At 41.2% G+C, this 18,939-nt stretch overlaps 1 protein-coding gene across 2 annotated transcripts in view; it reads left to right on the forward strand.

The window, feature by feature from the left end:
* Window positions 1–18,939, forward strand: part of enpp2l (ectonucleotide pyrophosphatase/phosphodiesterase 2-like) — a 45,236-nt gene that overhangs the window by 5,466 nt on the left and 20,831 nt on the right. The window contains exons 4-22 of one of the 2 annotated variants that reach the window (XM_020649484.3): window positions 1,714–1,839; window positions 1,934–1,994; window positions 2,203–2,300; window positions 2,510–2,589; window positions 2,711–2,830; window positions 3,065–3,132; window positions 4,368–4,433; window positions 4,969–5,041; window positions 5,144–5,252; window positions 6,329–6,454; window positions 6,547–6,578; window positions 6,741–6,868; window positions 7,090–7,168; window positions 8,010–8,097; window positions 8,371–8,543; window positions 8,682–8,742; window positions 9,846–9,985; window positions 11,688–11,829; window positions 12,190–12,267. In XM_020649484.3, coding sequence (XP_020505140.1) covers window positions 1,714–1,839; window positions 1,934–1,994; window positions 2,203–2,300; window positions 2,510–2,589; window positions 2,711–2,830; window positions 3,065–3,132; window positions 4,368–4,433; window positions 4,969–5,041; window positions 5,144–5,252; window positions 6,329–6,454; window positions 6,547–6,578; window positions 6,741–6,868; window positions 7,090–7,168; window positions 8,010–8,097; window positions 8,371–8,543; window positions 8,682–8,742; window positions 9,846–9,985; window positions 11,688–11,829; window positions 12,190–12,267 — 1,848 coding nt within the window. The remainder of the gene's footprint in view (window positions 1–1,713; window positions 1,840–1,933; window positions 1,995–2,202; window positions 2,301–2,509; window positions 2,590–2,710; window positions 2,831–3,064; window positions 3,133–4,367; window positions 4,434–4,968; window positions 5,042–5,143; window positions 5,253–6,328; window positions 6,455–6,546; window positions 6,579–6,740; window positions 6,869–7,089; window positions 7,169–8,009; window positions 8,098–8,370; window positions 8,544–8,681; window positions 8,743–9,845; window positions 9,986–11,687; window positions 11,830–12,189; window positions 12,268–18,939) is intronic. The other variant, XM_020649485.3, reaches the window with a different exon arrangement.

Below are 18,939 nucleotides of genomic sequence, written 5' to 3' on the forward strand. Positions count from 1 at the left end.
TTGAGTTGTTGAACATTTCCATACTAAATAAATGATGGCCTTGTGTTTGTGTTTATGTCTGCCCCGTGGTGGTTACTCAAAGCTCATTAGTCTCTACAGAAGATCTAGAGCTTTAAAACACCTCATCATTGTAAAGTTTCAAAAGTTATAAAAGAAAAACACTCAATAACTTCCCTGAATTATTGGTTTTTATGTGCCTGTGAACCAAATGAATCCATGAGCTCGTTTCACCCTCACAGAGATTTTCCTCCGCCCGATGACATTCACAACCGTTCAGAATCTAATATAGGGCGTAGCTTAGGGCCACTGAGTCATTTTTCATAAACAACAAAGATGGCAGCCGCTGATGAACAGTGTTCTAAATCTGTTATTGTGCCAGTGTCCTAAATCACGTCCTGCTAAAAGTCTGTGTGCTGACCAAGAAGCCAAAGGCTCCATGGTTCTGATCGGCTGCATGCGGCTGCATACTCATCTTCCGCTTTAGAAGGTAAAAATGTACAAGCTCCCATATCGTCTCCCCCCTCCCATGTGCCCTCTCTCTTCTGATGGCCAGCTCTTTAGACGCCTTCCTGGTGAGGCAGAACGCTGCAGGGCTGCCAGGGGAGAGTTACACTCCAGAGCTGGGAGAAGAGATTCTATGTAAGAAGTTTCAGTGGCTTACGTTGAGGCTTGAAGCCGTCTGGTGAAATTCTTGGTTTCATATTGGGGAACTATGGCGTGATTTACAGAACAAGCCGTTCAGCGCCCTCTGCAGACTCATCCTGGGATTACTCCAACATATGTTTACCTCATGATCTGACACTTTGCCCACGTTTAGTTTGAGCATCCAGCATTGTAACATTATATGAGAGTTTTAAAATGGGGATCAGCATCACAGGTCAACTTTAAAGTTCCTGACTTGGTAAACCGTAACCCTAATGAAGAAGTGTTGCAAAAGTGACGTGCAAACAGACGACTGAGAGGCCCGCCTCAGCTGGAACGGATGACTTGAGTGAATTGAATTTACAAACCGGCCTACATAGTGGAAGATGTGTGTTTCCTTACCTGTTAGTCCTTATCTAAGGCGCTTTTAGAAATGTTATATGGATGATTATTTTCTGATTTTGTTGTTTGCAAAGGCCGTAGTAAGAAACAAGTTTGTTGTGGAATACTTCCAAGTTTATTCTTTTATTTGTTTTGTGCACATCTTGGACACATCTCCTGCTAATATCAGTGATATCAAGCTGTGCTTTTCTGTTAGGTTTGATGTTTACCACCACCAAAGTTTGTAATAGTACTAAGATGTACTCTAGCAGGTCAAGTGCTTAGAAAGCTCGGTGTACTCAACATGATGAGTGCTATGTGGACAGAAGGCAGCTGCCAAAGTGTTGAGATTTTCATCTGATGCTGGTTTAGACGTTGGCTTAGCGAGAGTAAAACTGCATCTTGAACACATTAAGCACACAAGGCTGGGACGTTTTCCAAAACCAAACAATCTGATGATTGTTGTTGTTTTCTCCAACCATAAGCTACTGCTGTGTGCTTCTAACAAGCTCTGCTTTCCCATAATCTGCTAATTTCTAACAGACCGTTGGTGCCTGAGCTGTAATTAGTCACCGCTCAGCGTGTTCAGTCATGCTGCTTTTTATGAGGTTGTCGGCTTCATTGTTAGGATTTGAAAGACTTCTGTAATTAAGAAATGGATCATGAGCTCTCCGCCTTCCTGTGTCTCAGCGGGGGGCTTTGAATGCATGCCGGATCGCTGCGGGGAGGAGAGGAATGATGATCACGCCTGTCACTGCTCAGAGGATTGTCTGGAGAGAGGGGACTGCTGCTCCAACTACAAGTCGCTGTGCAAAGGTACTCACCAAGAGACACGTTATGCAACAATGAGCAAGTGAGAATGATTGTGCACACAGCAGGTAACGACTCTGTGCTCATGTTTCCATGTGAGGTGAGACTTCGTGGGTGCAGGGCGACTGTGAGGAGATCAAGAGTCCTGAATGCCCTGCAGGGTGAGTCTGACGTCAAACTATGAAACACCGGAAAGTGAGAGCCGTTAAAAACGAGCTGCGATTAAATATTTACTTTTATTATATTGGAGAGTTTTTCTCTTAAAGGCCAACTTCTGTAAGAATCGGAAAACTAGATACTACTGTACCATTTTCTATATCCTTCACATGCAGCAGGTGAATTTGCTCTTTTTCTCCTCTTTCTGCTCAGCTTCATCCGTCCTCCGCTCATCATGCTGTCTGTCGACGGGTTCAGAGCCTCCTACCTGAAGAAGGGCAACTCTGTCATCCCCAACATACAGAAGCTCAGTACGTCAGGAAACCGTTGTGTTTGTTCATGATGTCTCAATTTATTCTTTGACCAAAGCTGTTTGATTGTTTCTTTAACAGTGTTGTTTACGATATTCTGATTTATTTGGTCTTTTCTGTTACACTGCTGTGGGCTGGGAGAACATCATTTTGTCATTTCATTTCCAAAACCTTCTAAAGAATAAAACTGAACATTTGTTTCCTCTCAGGAACGTGTGGTACAGCCGCACCGTACATGAGACCCGTCTATCCGTCAAAGACATTCCCTAATTTATACACGCTGGCCACGGTGAGTGAAACCCCCATGAGTGCAGCAGGACAGTGAACATGTTCTCTCATGTTTGTAGGTTAAGTCAACATACATGTTTGCTTTCAGTCATGTTGTGACGCTGCTGCATGTTTCTGTGCAGGGCCTTTACCCAGAGTCCCATGGGATTGTGGGTAACACCATGCACGACCCGGTGTTTAACGCCACCTTCAGCCTGCGTACCAGAGAGAAACTGAACCATCGCTGGTGGGGCGGACAGCCTGTGAGTACGCTCTGAATACCGGCTTGTGATTGGATTGAGCACTTGAACCAGTTCCAGCTCGAACGTGAAAAGAAAAAAATATTCATGGTTAACAAATGGTTCCATTGGGTGTTGGCGCCATCGGACAGAGCAAAAGCCATATGGTGTGGACAGACCACCGAGCACACAGGTGCTGCTGGGTCTGCAGGTTACTCGTTCACTTCCTCATAACCTCTTTTACTTTGTTTTTTACAGATCTGGATCACCGCACAGGAACAAGGAGTGAAAGCAGGCACATTCTTCTGGCCTTGGTACTTAAGTTGGTACTGGAATATTTTTCAATAGCCTCAGACACTGAACGCAGTACTGCACCAGTTACTGGAAAAAAACCTCTCAGGACGTCCAGTGTAGAGCTGGGAGTAGAGTACAGGTTATGTCATGTTTAAAATATGCATTCCTCAAAAATGTTTTAAGCAGTGAAAATATATCACAAACTAAATTGCAGAAATACATTGCCATATTTTTCTGCAATTTAGACCGTGTGCAGAAGTTATCCTGCAAGTCCTGGTAATTGAAAACAAGAAATTATACAATATTGGGCGTCTAGGACTTCTGTTTTCGTTGCAGTGGCATCAAAACATTCACTTGAATGAAATATCGAAGTTTAAATTCTGGTATTTGGAAAACTTTACTATACTGTACTCTTTATGTTATTAACAGAAACCCAACATGGATCCACCAAATTAACAAAAAGTATTTTTAAGAGCTGACAAAATGATGTGATAGGTTAACAAAGAAGCACGTATGCTAATGCTAATGCTTCATTGAACTTGACTTTATGGGTTTCCAAGAAGCACGGAGAGATATTTGAACAACGGCCAAAAGCTGAGGCCATGTTTACAAGGACGAGGACAAAAGACCCAGAGTAGCAGGACTGGGTGACTAACGTGTTTAACAAAGCTCTAAAAAGCTGAAAATGGGAAATCCCTTAAAATGTAACCAAAGTAATAAAAAAATAAAATAACTGCATCGGTCAAATACCAAAACAGTTCTTTGTTGGTTGGATTAGACTGATTTTAATTCCCATTAACTTAACGAGCAGGAATATAAATCATCCTTTCACTGACTCCCCGCACAGACAGATGACTTTCAAACACGTCTGAATATCAGTGACTGCGTGGTCACGAGGGCTCGCCACATCCTTCAGACTGACAATGGCTTTGAACACACTTTATATAAACACACACACATACAAAGAACAATACCCCCACACACACTCGGAAACAACAGCGCCCATTGACGAGTCCAAGAGGCAGAAACACCAACTTGTAGAAGCCCTTAGAGTTAAAGTTAGACAAGTTAAAGACAGACATCCGACTATTATTCATTTTCATTTGATCATTTATCACAATTTTTCCTGTTAGCTCTGGTAAGTTGGGTATCAAAGTATATGCTGTAAAGAATCTTTGAAAGTCTTTTTTGTGTATGCTTTCATTATGCAGTAGCTATATTTTTGAACTCCTTTATCATCCAGTCTTGTGGGTTTTTTCATCGTCAGGGTGATTCCACTGGAGAGGAGGATTTTGACCATCCTGCGCTGGCTGCAACTTCCCGATGATGAGAGGTTGGTCTCTGTAGTTTTGGTACTTATTTTTCTCTTGAAACTTTCTAATGAACACATGAAACTTTTTTCATGTCTCCTAAGGGGCTCCGTAAAAAATGACAGGGATAAAAGAGTCTTTGAAAAGCAAAATAAAAAAAACAGTAAAAATGGAATAAGACAAAATAATTGGCAGAGATAAAGACAAAGTTCAACCAATGACAGACATTTTGAGTCCACATGCTGACACAGGAGCTGGCAGTCAGTGTTTTTAAGCAGTGGGGATTTGTGAGTTTTGAAGTGTCTCTCAAAGACCTGAGGATGAAGTTGGTTTGTATTCTGGAGGAGATGTCGGGTCAGTGAAAGGGTTACGAGCTGTTCACAGCAGTGAGTAGGGATTAGTGTGAGTTCAGGTGAGACGCTCGCTGCCAGAAAAAAACTCAGAGAAGGTTTTTATCTTGTTTACTCATCCTACTGACCTTAAAAAAACAGTCTCTCTCACCTGAACCGTTTCTGAGGTGAAAATCCTGATTCTCTGATGTGTGTCTTCTCTCTCCAGGCCGTATGTTTACGCCGTCCACTCGGAGCAGCCTGACACCTTCGGACATCGCCTGGGGCCGCTCAGCAGTGAGGTGAGCGTGAAAACAGACTGAAGCTTATGAAAGATTTATTCATGTTGGATGGAGGAGTTCGGCTTTATTACATTTGATAATAGTTTGATTTTTCACTTTTAGTTAGATAATCCTCTGAGGGAGATCGATAACATCATCGGCCAGCTGATGAACGGTCTGAAGCAAATGAACCTGCACCGCTGCATCAACGTCATTATCGTAGGAGATCATGGTATGAACAAATCCCCTCCCCCACCACAAGAGTAGAAAACCTGGCTGTTATTATTTAAGTTATAAAAATTATGATAACAATTGTCATAATTCCATTTTTTTATATTAAAAAAATGTAGACTTTTATTTTGAATGTATGGGCTGTCTTAAGCTGAGAGTACTTTACTTCCTGTGTGCTTTTATTTTGAAATAAAGTAAGTAAATTCTGGTAGAGTGAAGGTTAGGACAGGAAGTTAAGCTCCGACACAGGAAGTGGTTAGGGATCCCAAACTGATGTCAAACAGCTCAAAGGAACGGTAACAAAGGTCAATGTGTGATGTCATAAGGTGGATATTACTTTGGACTCGTCAGCTGAGCTGTCTGATGAGACATTCAAAGATGCAGCAGTGTCCTCCTTTTACATCACTGAGACTACAGGGAGACACTGAGGACGACTATCTACAGGGAGCATGAAGGGACAAAATAACATGAAATTAATCGTGATTACAAAAAATGAATGCATTCATTTCAGACGTCAATTGATCGTGATTAACTCGTTAATGCTGACAGCCATGATGCAAAAAAGAATAAAATGTGGACAGGAAATGGTACCCCAAAGGGAAAGCTTTGTTTTGGTTTGAGAGACTGGAGTTAAGGTGTCACATCCACTGGACAACTACTCTGAAAGTTGCATATATACCTTTAATGAACGTTTGTTATGTACTAAGGCCTGCTAGTGGTCGGAAAAAAATAATGATAAGAATAATAATGACCACTTTTTGTAATGGTAAATGGACTTGAGCTTATATAGCGATTTTACACTGCATGTCACAACTTAAGTGTCTTGCCCAAGGACACATCAGACATGTTGCTGCAGGAGCTGGGGATTGAATCCTCGATCTTCTGGTTGAGAGACAACTGTCTCTACCACTGAGCCACAGCCACTTGTAGATGTTGTTTCTGAAAAGATTGATTGCTTTTACGTTTTCCAACATTGAAAGGACGCAATGCAACAGCTCAAACAAAACTAATATTGTTTTTTTTTATACTCCGAAGTTAAGATTAACATAACACTGGCTGTCCCTTTCTGTCCTTAAGGTATGGAGGAGGCTCACTGTGATTGGACAGAGTTTCTCAGCAGCTACCCACTCAACATCGAAGAGATCAACCTCGTCCCGGGCTCGGTGGGCAGAATACGACCCCGAGACCCCAAATCAACCACATGTAAGAGTGGCTATTTTTGGTACAATAGTGGAAAAAGGTTGTTTTTGTATTTAAAGGAGACTAGCGTCATTCAGACACGTTTTTCTTTCCAGATGACCCGAAAGTTGTGGTTGCAAACCTCACTGTGAGTACAACAACAAAACACCGAGTCACGACTCAAAACAAACGCCATCTTCCCTTTAATCAGTCCGGATTCTGGTAGCTGTGTGTGTGTTTGTGGGAGAAAGCAATAAAGAGAGTGAGAGAGGTAGGTGAGGTCATTCAACCCTGCGTCTGCTGCTTTCAGTGTAAAATGCCGACTCAGCACTTCAAGCCGTACCTGAAGCAGCATTTACCCAAGAGACTTCACTACGCCAACAACCGCAGGATCGAGGACGTCCAGCTGCTGATGGAGAGGAAGTGGCACATTGCCAGGTAAACTGAGATGCATTTATGTTTTCATATCAATAACAGTTGAAATAAATAACTCTGATGAATAGCACGTTTTTAAAAATGGAGTTCAGAAATCCACTCCATAAAACAACAATTTATAAACAAAGCACCCTAACCATCAGATACAAATTATATCTCAGCATTAATTATTCCTATTCTGTTCCTATAGTCTCTTATATTCAACAGTTTGTTTTCTTCTTTAGGAAAATGCCAGAAAAAATGAGGACTCGATGTGGTTTCTTTGGCGACCACGGCTTTGACAACAAGATCACCAGCATGAAGGTTTCTTTTACTTTATACTTCTATATGAATTAAAAAATGAAATAAAATGTATTATATTATATTTGTATACCATAAAACACTCTAAAACATAAGCTTTAACTGGTGTACATATATATATATATATATATATATATATATATATAACTTTAAAAATTGTTTTAACTCTACTGAACACAGTTGGTTTTGTTTCATCAAAGGAAGAATATTTTTTGATCCAGCAGATGTCGCCCTTGAGCACCCGCATGAAACCAAAACAACTCGCGCCGCATTGTTGTGTTAGCATGCTAAAGCTAGCGATCTTTATTATGCTCGTAGCTTCACACTGCATGTAAATTTACAAGAAATGACCGTGATCTAAAAACGCTTACGTGACATTCAAATAATCAGTGAGTACAGTATGTTATTCTTCTTTTCTCTAGTCCCTCAATTAAACAACTTTTATACGCAAGGGGATCAGCCGGCCGGCCGTCCTGGCGATGTAAACACGCTGTAGATATGGCTCGGAAAACATCACAGACAGCAGGACTCGGGTGTTACACTCATTGTTGACAGTCATGACTCACAGAGTTATTTTCAGAGGATATACTTGATTTCTACTACATTTACTATGCTTAGCTTTTGTGCTGTGAAAAAATTGTAGACACAAACGCTCGATGATCTTTTCCAGATATCTAACTTTATATTGTACTGCATGAATCTCTCTAATCACACACACACCAGCCTCTTTGTTTAGCTACTGTTGCTTTGTATTCATTATAATCCAGGCTAAGCAGAGATTCAGACGGAGCACATTTTATTTCTCTGGGAGTAAAGTGAATATTTTCCTCTTTTCTTCACGCAGACCATATTCATGGGTCATGGACCAAGCTTCAAGTTCCAGAAAAGAGTACCAGAGTTTGAAAATATAGAATTATACAACGTCATGTGTGGTAAGAAAATTATAACTTCTGATTAAATGGTGTGGAGTTTAACTGTATGTTGTCTTAGGGCACACTCACACTGGGCCCAGTTGCTCTGTGCCGGGCTGAAGCACAAATGTGATTGGTGAAGTAGAAAGAAAAATCACAAAACATGCATGATTGTTGTTTGAATAAACCTTACTATCTTGTTACAAAAGTGGGTGGTAAACGTGGTTACTATTGCTAACGAAATAACGAAAACTAGGTTGTCAAAATCATTTGAATTCTGCTTGCGCCCGTCAGACTTGTTGGGGTTGAAGCCAGCTCCTAACAACGGGACGCACGGCAGCTTGAACGATATGCTGAAAGATCCGCCGTTCCATCCCGTCATGCCAGAGGAAGTGACTGAACCGTCCCCGGCCTCTGACCCTGAAGCCTTCGTCACCCATGACCTGGGCTGCAGCTGTGATGATGAGGTTGAGTTTGACAACGCAAAATCTCTTCACAGATTTTTAGCTAGCCACATTGTATTTTAAACGTGTCGAATAACAGAAAACAAGTTGTGTTAATTAATGTAAATCCACCCGGCAGCAATTTGTGTTTTTCTGTTACAGAACAAAGTGGAGGAGGTCATTGAAGCTTTCACTCCAGCACCAGATGGAATCTACAGCTACAGTAAGTTTAAGGATGAATACAGTAGCCTTTTGAAGGCCCGTTTCCACCAAGTGGTCCGGTTCAGTTCGGTTCGTTACGGTAAACATTTATTGTCGTTTCCATTGTCAAAAGTTGGGAATGTTACCAAAATAAGGAACCCTTCTGTTGGGGTGCCAAGGGTACCGATCCAACGCTGAAGGGTCCCTTGTTTATTGTGTCCCGTTCTTCTTCGTTGAACTTAATTAATTGCGGGCTACACAGTGTTGAGCGGATATGATGTCCCACTGTTACATAGCTGACGCGACTATCTCCATCTGGATTACACTCTGCTAACCAAATAATGGAACAGTCAACAAGTTCAGGGTTTACCGTACCAAACTGAACCAAACTGTACTGAAACAAAGCGGTGGAAAGTCTTTTAACAGCCCTAATTACAAAGCAGCAAGATTTATAACTTTAAAGGTGTCAGAAGCATAGACCGCGTATGAAGATTGGCAAAGTGTCTGCACCTCCTCCTGTATTACTAAAGCTGTGACGGGGTAATGACGTCCCGCCCCTTCCTCTAACTAAAACACACATTTGAACATTTAACTTCCTGATAAAAGGTCAAAGGTCGCTCAGGTGGATACAGTCCACAGCAAAACAGATTTTTGTGTCGATTTGAAGCAGACACTCGCGATTATGGAAAGTTCACTGACTCCTGAGTTAGTTTTCACCTTTCCTCCTCTACTCTAATGATCTGGAGCACACAGCAAAGCAGGAGTCTCATTTGTCAACAGAGCTGTCAATCATGGAGTTATTTTCCTCTGATATCATCAAATAACGAATTAAAGATGAACTTCTCAGATCAATGAACACTTGGACATGAATCAGTATGATTTGAACTAACTCTAATAACCATGTTTGAGAAGCATATATTTGACGCGTGATTCGATGTGGCATTGTGGAGGAGGCGGAGCTTATACAATTTTCTGAAGATAGTCAACTGGGGGACATATTTTAGGTCCACTTTTGGGCAACTGTTTTGCTGTCCGTCTTTTAATACGATGATTGGGAAAAAGGTATCAATTGGACAGACTTTAAATAAATTGTTTGTGTGTTTGTGTTTTTTTTTTTTTGTACAGATAGTACTCACCTCCCGTTTGGTCGCCCAGCAGTGATGTTTGACACGCAGTACAGTTTGCTTCATCACGTGGAGTTCATCAGTGGATACAGCAAAGAGCTGGCTATGCCTCTTTGGACAGCGTACACAATACCGCGACAGGTACAAACACACAAATATACCTTTCTTTATGACAAACTGAGGACTTTGTTTGAAAATAAATAGTGGGGTCCTCTGTGTGGGCAGGTATAAAGACACAAATACATGTAAATATGATCCACAGAAGACTATTAGTTTGTAATAACAAAGGGAGGACCTCCGTTTCAGGTTATTTTGACAACACCTAAAAATAGAAAAGATATTTAAATCTTAATATTTCTCGGAATACTGCATTTTTACTTTAAACACAAGTTGTTTTTGTATAGTTATGACCCCTGGCTCAGGGGAAGCAACATCAAGGAGTCAACAACACTTTGTCTGCAAAAAATCATCCTTATTCCTGACAAGGTTAGACAGAAATCTCAGGTGAAGGGAGAAATGGTGGCTGAAACCATGCTTCTGTCTGGCTGCAGATTGAGAGAGAGGGGGAGGAGCTTGACTTGAGGTTTTGTAGTCCGCCCAGAGGTGCAGCAGATCAGTCGTGAAGGAGCATATGGCGGTCAGGTAGTGTCTCGAAAGAAACGAAACACTGTATACAGGCACATAAGAGTACTGCAAAATACTTTTTTATTTTTTCATTTAGTAAAGTTGGACACACACTTTTTACCTGCATTCACCTGCATTTTCCCTTTCCGTGATTTACCTAAATCCCGTTTTTCCATTGCCATTTTCCATTTTAACTTTTTAATAATTCAACTAACAAACACCATTCTTTGCGTTTAGAAATACTACCTTCCTGTCAGATTATAATAAAGTTTGGGTACACAATATTTCAATCAAAAGTTCCCCCTCTCTACCAGACAGCATTCAGCCGCTGGCTTTCGTTCCTTCATGCTGTTAAACTGAGTTTCAGGTTTTAAAAGTCTGACACAGAACATGTTATTGACACACCATGACGTTGTTGTTGTTTATAGCGTGTGACAGGGCGTCGGGGAAGAACATGGCTGAGCTGCACAAACTGAAAAACATGACCAACAACACGAGTGAACACAGAGTCTGTGTCTCTAATACTGGACACGTTGGCATGTTTTCAGGAGCATGCTGCAGGTTTACAAGGTGTAGCTTCTCACACATGGGACTCACACATTTCAATCAACACAGTCGGCTCAAAGAAAATACTCACAGAAATTATCCTCAACATTATGGCACCCAAATCACATAATCCATTTGGGTTTTTATACCAATGTCACTTTTATTTTTGATCCCATAAAATGTTATTCCTACTCTTTCATCCACATCATAACCTTATTTTTTACAGAACACATATTATTTTTTATCCAAACAGAATATTATGTTGATCCATTGGTTGTCCTGTTCCTTGATCTCGTGTTCAACGATAAGTGGTTTATACCTGTGACTTCTGCTCCAGGGCCCTGTATGAACATTACTTAAATGTATTCCACAATGTGACCATGGCGCATCCTTGAATATCTTGGTTATTTATTTATTGACTTATTTATTACTGTTGTTCTTGCGCTGTGCTTCTTGTCTGGCCCTTGTGGGTGTCATTGCCCAGGGAGACCACACGAGGGTATCAGTGTGCAAACGCTCACCTTTGTCAAATACTGATTTGCTTGTTGTCTCTGATTAATCTCCTGCTGTTGTTTGTTTGTTTGTAAATGTATGCATGGTCTGGGTGGACTGTGGAATCGAATTGCCCTCTGGGATAAATAAAGTTGTCTAAGCCTAAGTCCTTGTCTTCCAGGAGGATTTGACCCCTGTTCCAGAAGTTTCTCCAGGTGTTCAGTGTATCCGAGTGGACTCCAGAATATCAGCTGAACACAGTCAGAGCTGCACCACCTACAACCAAAACTCACACCTCACCCACGGCTTCCTGTTCCCGCCAGGTAAACCCAGCAGAAAAACCACAGGGGGCTCTGCAGACAAAATATAAATGTACAAACCCAGATATTATTTTATAGTACTGTAAATTAAACCAATTATTTACTCCTGTGACTAGAATGTGTTCTTTGCTGTTTTTTTTTATTCTAATTCACAATTGTGCATATAATTTATGTACATTATATTATGCGCAATATATTTGTAATGTTATGTAATGTTACATGGTTAATAAGAAAATTAATGCTGTTTTTTTATTAACTGTATGTTTAAAGGTATGGAGTATATTTACCCATTGTGCAACACATCAGTTTCATGCTTTGTAGTGTAACTATTTTTTAACAGTACTATTCTTTTGTTGTTGACAGAGTTGGCGTCGTCTCCAGAGTCCAGATACGACTCTTCGCTCATCACGAACATCGTGCCCATGTACCCCGCATTCAAGAGTGAGTCATTTACTTCATTTACACTCCGAATCGAACATTTGAAAGTAGGATGTTTGAGTTACAAATACTGACAGCATGAGAAATAGAACGGTCACGCATGAATTTAAGGCAAGGCAAGGCAAATTTATTTATATAGCACATTTCAACAACAAGGCAATTCAAAGTGCTTCACACAAGACATCAAAAACATCATGACAGAGGAAAGAAAAGAAACATTAAAATAGAAAATTAAAAAATCACTGAAATGATTAAATCTGAAAATATGTTCAAATAAATTAAAATGAAATTAATTGAAATAAATAAAGTAAAAATATAAAAATACTTAAAAGTTACAGTGCAAAATTAGAGTTTAAAATCTTTTTTAAATTGTTTAATGAAAGGCAGCTGTAAACAAGTGTGTCTTTGACCTCGATTTAAAAGAGCTGAGAGTTTCAGCAGACCTACAGTTTTCTGGGAGTTTGTTCCAGATATAAGGAGCATAGAAACTGAATGCTGCTTCTCCATGTTTGGTTCTGACTCTGGGGACAGAGAGCAGACCTGTCCCAGACGACCTGAGCGGTCTGGATGGTTCGTAATTAATCAGGAGGTCACTAATGTATTTTGGCCCTAAACCATTTAAGCACTTTATAAACCAGCAGCAGGATTTAAAAATCTATTCTTTGACAGACTGGGAGCCAGTGTAAAGACCTCAGAACTGGACTGATGTGATCCATTTTCTTGGTCTTGGTGAGGACTCTAGCAGCAGCGTTCTGGGTCAGCTGCAGTTGTCTGACTGATTTTTTAGGCAGACCTGTAAAGACACTGTTACAGTTATCAAGACGACTGAAGATAAAAGCATGGACAAGTTTTTTCAAGTCCTGCTGGGACATGAGTCCTCTGATTCTTGATATGTTCTTCAGGTGATAGTAGGCTGATTTTGTAATTGTCTTAATGTGGCCTTTAAAATTGAGGTCTGAGTCCATCACTACGCCCAGATTCCTTGCCTGGTCTGTGGTTTTCAGTCTTACTGACTGAAGCTGCAGGCTGATTCTTAGTCGCTCCTCCTTTGCTCTAAAAACAACAACCTCAGTTTTGTCTTTGTTTAGCTGGAGAAAATGTTTGCACATCCACTCATTGATTTGTTATATGCATTTACCCAGTACTTTTATGGGACCATGGTTGCCTGGCGACATTGTAATATATATTTGTGTGTCATCTGCGTAGTTATGATAACTTATTTTATTGCTTTTTATAATGTGAGCTAGTGGGAGCATGTAGACGTTAAACAGAAGAGGCCCCAGGATGGAACCTTGGGGAACTCCATAAGTAAGTTTTGTTTGCTCAGATTTGAAGTTACCTATAGACACGAAGAAGTCCCTGTCCTTTAAGTAGGATTCAAACCAGTTTAGTACTGTGCCAGAAACTTCCTCCAAGTTTTCCACTGTCTGTGTTTAAACGGATGTCATCAAACACCTTAACCAGAGCTGTCTCAGGGCTGTGATTTTGTCTAAAACCTGACTGGAAGACATCGAAACAGTCGCTCAATGACAAGAAGTTATTTAACTGTTGAAAAACAGCTTTTTCTATTATTTTACTTAAAAAAGGAAGATTTGATATAGGCCTGCAATTGTTCATTATTGACTTGTCTAGATTGTTCTTTTTTAATAGTGGCTTTGATGACTGCTGACTTCAGGGCCTGTGGGAAGACACCTGAGAGAAGAGACAGGTTTACAATTTGTAACAGATCTGGAGTCATGACTTGGGAAACTTTTTGTCCTCCAGGTTTTTAAGGTTGATTTGATTAAATTGTGTCATGGTGCTTAAGTTGGTTTTATATGGACACAGCACATATCCTGATCCTGATGTTGAGTTACTGACAGTTTGTCTAATTTTCTGGATTTTTTCAGTAAAAAAGGTGGAAAATTTATTACAGGCCCTGGTAGAATGAAATTCAGATGCTATTGACACTGGAGGGTTCGTTAGCCTGTCCACAGTAGCAAACAGGGTACAAGCATTATTATTATTATTTCTGGTGATGATGTCAGAGAAGAAAGATTGCCTTGCATTTCTCAGTTGTGAATTATAAATGTGAAGTCTCTCTTTGTAGATGTCATAAGTTTTACGCCACCTGTGTTCAGCTTTTCGACAATCTCTTTTTCCGTTTCTTGCCAGTGTCGAATTTCTTCATGGAGATTTTTTCTTACCAGAGACAACCTTCACATTAGTGGGAGCAATGGAATCCATAACATTTGTGATTTTAGAATTGAAGGTATCTACCAACTCACTGACTGAGCCCCAAGAAAGGGCAGGTGTGGAAGAAAAAACCTGGTTAAACATTTTGCTGGTGTTTTCAGTGACATACCATTTTGTGATCACTTTTGAATACTTATGTACACTGAGATAGTACTCTCAAATAAAACACAGGAGTGATCAGAGAGGGCAACATCTGAAACAACAACCTTGGAGATGTCCATGCCCTTTGAGATGATTAAGTCCAGAGTGGGCCTTGTGTTGTGTGTGGGCTCTGTCATGTGCTGAGTCAGCGCAAAGCTATCAAGAGTGTACCACAGCTCTTTAGTCCCTCTGTCCTGGGGGTTATCAACATGGATGTTAAAATCACCAGCAAGGGGTCGAGAGCCTTGTCGGAACGGGCGAAGGTGGGCGCCATCGGATGTTTATGGGAGAGAAAAAGGGAGAAGGGCGGGGGGTACTTTTTAATCCAGCATTGACCAGCTCCTTCATCTAGTCAGTGAACTCCAGGTGGGGGGAGGAGGGAGATAGGGTGATTAGGGAGGAAGATGATGATCTGATCGGGGTTCAAGGGGGCAAGGGGGCAAGGGCGGTGAGACTTTACAGGTGTTGGTGTTGGTGAGGGGGTCGAAGGTGGGTGGAGACCCCTCCTCTTGGTTCCGATGTCTCTCCTCTTTAGGTCTCTCCTCAGATACTGGCAGACGTGATTCTTGACGAAGGTTTTCATCCCGCTGTGTTTTGTCTTTTTTGAAAGCTGTTTTCTTTTGTCTCATGTCCTTGGCAGAGAGAACTGATGTTTGAAGCAGGGAGTAAAATAGGTTAGAGGTGAACAGTTTCACTCCTGACATGTTCAGGCAAAACCATCTGCTTTAAAAAGATGCCTGAAGCCAGTTATTCAGCGCCAACAACCTGCTGAATCTCTCCTCTGCTGTTCTGACTGGTGGTATGGGGCCGCTGATAAACACATCCACATCCAAGGGGCTGACCATGTTCAGCAGACCTGACTTCAGATTGTTGTTTTGTGACATCATTTGACCCAATGTGCAGTATGACATTCTTCACAGTCGGATGTTCAGCCACAATATGCAGGATCCTTTCTGCTAAATCAGAAACCATATCTCTGGGAAAACACAGTACTTCTGTGTTTTTACTGCAAATCCTTTGTACATCTTTAACAGCAAAGTCACCCACAATCAGAGTTTCAAGCCCAGGCTTTAGCTTTCCCTGTAGCCTTTTACTTTTTGATATGCTTTCAGTCCTTACCCTGGTGTCTGAGGATGGAGAACCAGATGAAGATCCAGGGCTCTGCAACAGAGGGGAATATCGGTTCTGTAATTCCACATTCGTTTGTGGGGCAGGTTTGTTCCTAACTTTCCCCTTCACCTGTCCACGGCTGTGTCCCTCTAGATACAGGGGTTGAAGAGGCACTTTGCAGGGGAGGTAGTGCAGGCCAGCCGGTCTCATCACATATCTCAGCTCGCTGTGCTCTGCCTGTTATCCGTCCTCCCATTTCCCAGATAAATTATTTATTCTTCTTAGCACCAAGACAGTTCCAAGGAGGACTACCATTTGTAGACTTATTAGCCAATACAGATCCCACCTTTGTCTTTGTAGACTCTGTGCTCCTTAGCTGTGTGTTAGCTTGCTCTTGTCCACTATTCTGAGTTAGTGGTAATGTGGTGTCATTCCCGCACAGTCCGTTCACTTCCACATTCACTTCTAGGCGATTCATCTTTGTCTCCAATTTTCTGAAGAAGTTTGTGGTAATCGTCCTTGGAGAAGGGTGGCATCTTGTTGTTGATTAGCTTTAGCTGTGTACAGCGTTTCAAAGTACTGCGGCACAGGCTTGTGCTCTTGTCAGGCCACAGTCGTGTAGCGATGCAGAGGTCAAAAAATGTTAAAAATATGGCTAAAGACCTCCTGTATCTATCAAAAAATACAGTCCTGAGGATTTGGAAATGTCCAGGCTGTCGATTAAATTAGGTTTAGAAAAAAGAAGATATCAGCAAAAGAATGTAAGCAAAGCAGAGAGCAAGAAGAAAAGCGTCTGCACTGTAAGAAAGCAGGAAGTAGATTTATCAAACTTAGGACATGAGCTCCTCGGAGGATGTTCAAAATGCAATTCAGTAAACAGAATATTTTTGTTTATTTTTGTATTTACTTAACAAGGTTGGTCTTGATCTCATTGAGATTAAAGAGTCCATATTATGCCCTTTTTGGGGTTCATATATTTAATCTATGTACCTACTAAAGTATGTTCACAATAGCTAAACTTCGAAAAAAGTGTCTGTTTTTATGTAGTGCCGCTCCATGCACCAGCTCGCTTCTGACTCTCTCTCTAAGGCTCTGAAGTGCCCACGGTCAGAGTCCCCACGTGTGCCAAGTCTGATCTGATTGGTCGTAATTGGTCAGTTGCTCAGCACGGTTCTCGGAAATGTCCCGCCTCTTTTACCATATTGGGAATGGCTCCGTCCGAGGAGAGCATAAACATTAGCACCTTAGCACTACTGTGCTACTGCAGGCTACGGTATATCGTGGGTGTGCTACAGAAGTTAATGGGCCTGCAACATGAGCTGCTGGGCTTGCCACAACGAGCCAATCGGCTTAGATCAGTGATCTCACACTGACAATGACGTTGGACTGACAAATTTTTATCAAGGGGGGCTAGAACCGAGCGTTACATGCGGCTTATATACAGCTAACAGGAGGACATAGGAGAAGCCGCGTTTATGCAGACTTAGAATTTTTGCGAATAGATGTGCCTAAACATGTACAGGACACTTGGAAAACACACTAAAGAGCATAAACAACCAGAAAAAGCATAATATGGGACCTTTAAGAACCTCTTTCCCAAGGGAGACCTGGCCAAGACATGTAGCAGTAAAAACACAAAAGCCCTGTTTCAACCAAGCGGCTGTGAATGTTACCAAAATAAGGGATCTGTACCGTCCTACTTTTTTGGTACCCTTCTGTTGGGGTGCCAAGGGTAGCAATCCAATCCTAAAGGGACCCTTGTTTATTGTGTCCCGTTCTTTTTCTTCGTTGAACTTAATTAATAGCGGGCTACACTGTGTTGGGCTGCTATGATGTCACACTGTTGCATAGCTGACGTGGCTATCTCCATCTGGATTACACTCGCATGCATGATCAGGGTTTACCATACCGAACTGAACCAAACTGTACTGAACCAAACCGGACTGTTTGGTGGAAATGGGGCTAAAGTTACAGACAAAGACACAAAGAGAGACAAAGTACATTTTACAAAAACACCAAATTTTGTATTCAAAGAATGAAGTAGAGTCTTATTTCCGTGTGGCTTTTCCGTATAGTCTCCTTCTGCACACCGACATTATCCAGTTACATCACGAGACAGAGGACAGCAGTGATGTCATATTTGAGCGAGGACAGCCTGATACCCATTGTTTCTGTTTCTGCAGAGAGAATTATCAGGACAAAACAAACTCTCACTCTCTCTCTGAATTGCTGCCTCATGCCGATGACTTCATCACTATTTATTAAATGAGACTCTCCTTCTCAGTGTGCTTTTCAAAGATTTAAATAAATGCTTTATATTAATAATATATTATCAAAAGGCTTTCTTAAAGCCCTTAATATGTAACTTTTCAGTTTTGGTGCGCTTTGGCGCCAACAGCGGGTCTCTGGGTGCATCTGCACTGTCGTAAAACGGTTACACTTCCCATCTGAAACAACGTGCATTTGTTGACAAGCAGAGGGTGAGGAAGCCGGCACAGACGCCGTGAGAAGATAAAGAACCATGTCGACTCAAAAGGTACAGTAATATTACCAGATTTTGATAAAACCTGGATGTCTGCCGTCCGATGTTTAGTATGTATTCAACTGTGACCATGATATCTATAGGCCGTAGCTAAATATGTATATGTATACATGCTAGTTATTGGATTGTAAGCTTATAAAGTTTTTGGAGACAACGTAAGATGGATATATTTATCTATTTGTTTTCAAACCGGAGACATAACTTCTGTAACTTTCTGCTCCCGGTAAAGCTGCTAAACGTGAGACGATGACACCGGAAATGATGCAGCCTCACGTTATGTCTAAATCTGTTATACATAATCTGCAAGTATGTTCATTCTGTCATCTAATAGTTGCTTTGCCATTAGACGTGAGAAGGATCATAATACCGACTTGTTTGGGCAATATTATAACTAGTCCATGTATATGTAATAAGTGTATGAGGTTTTTGTTTTTCAACATCGGTTTTCCTTTTATTCCAGGATTCAACTTAAACTTCAACTCGCCATCAGTGATGAGCAGGAGCCCGGAGTGGAGTAGCGTCACAGGCCTGCAGCATATAGACAATGTGTGTTATGATAGCATGGCTGCTTGGGAAACAGATTTATGAATCAAAGCTGCAGCGTCTGGAAAATCAGAGATTCTTTCCCAAGTACAGTATCCTGGCTA

The sequence above is a fragment of the Labrus bergylta genome, chromosome 19 (assembly GCF_963930695.1).
Source record: "Labrus bergylta chromosome 19, fLabBer1.1, whole genome shotgun sequence".
In the NCBI taxonomy this organism is placed as follows: domain Eukaryota; kingdom Metazoa; phylum Chordata; class Actinopteri; order Labriformes; family Labridae; genus Labrus; species Labrus bergylta.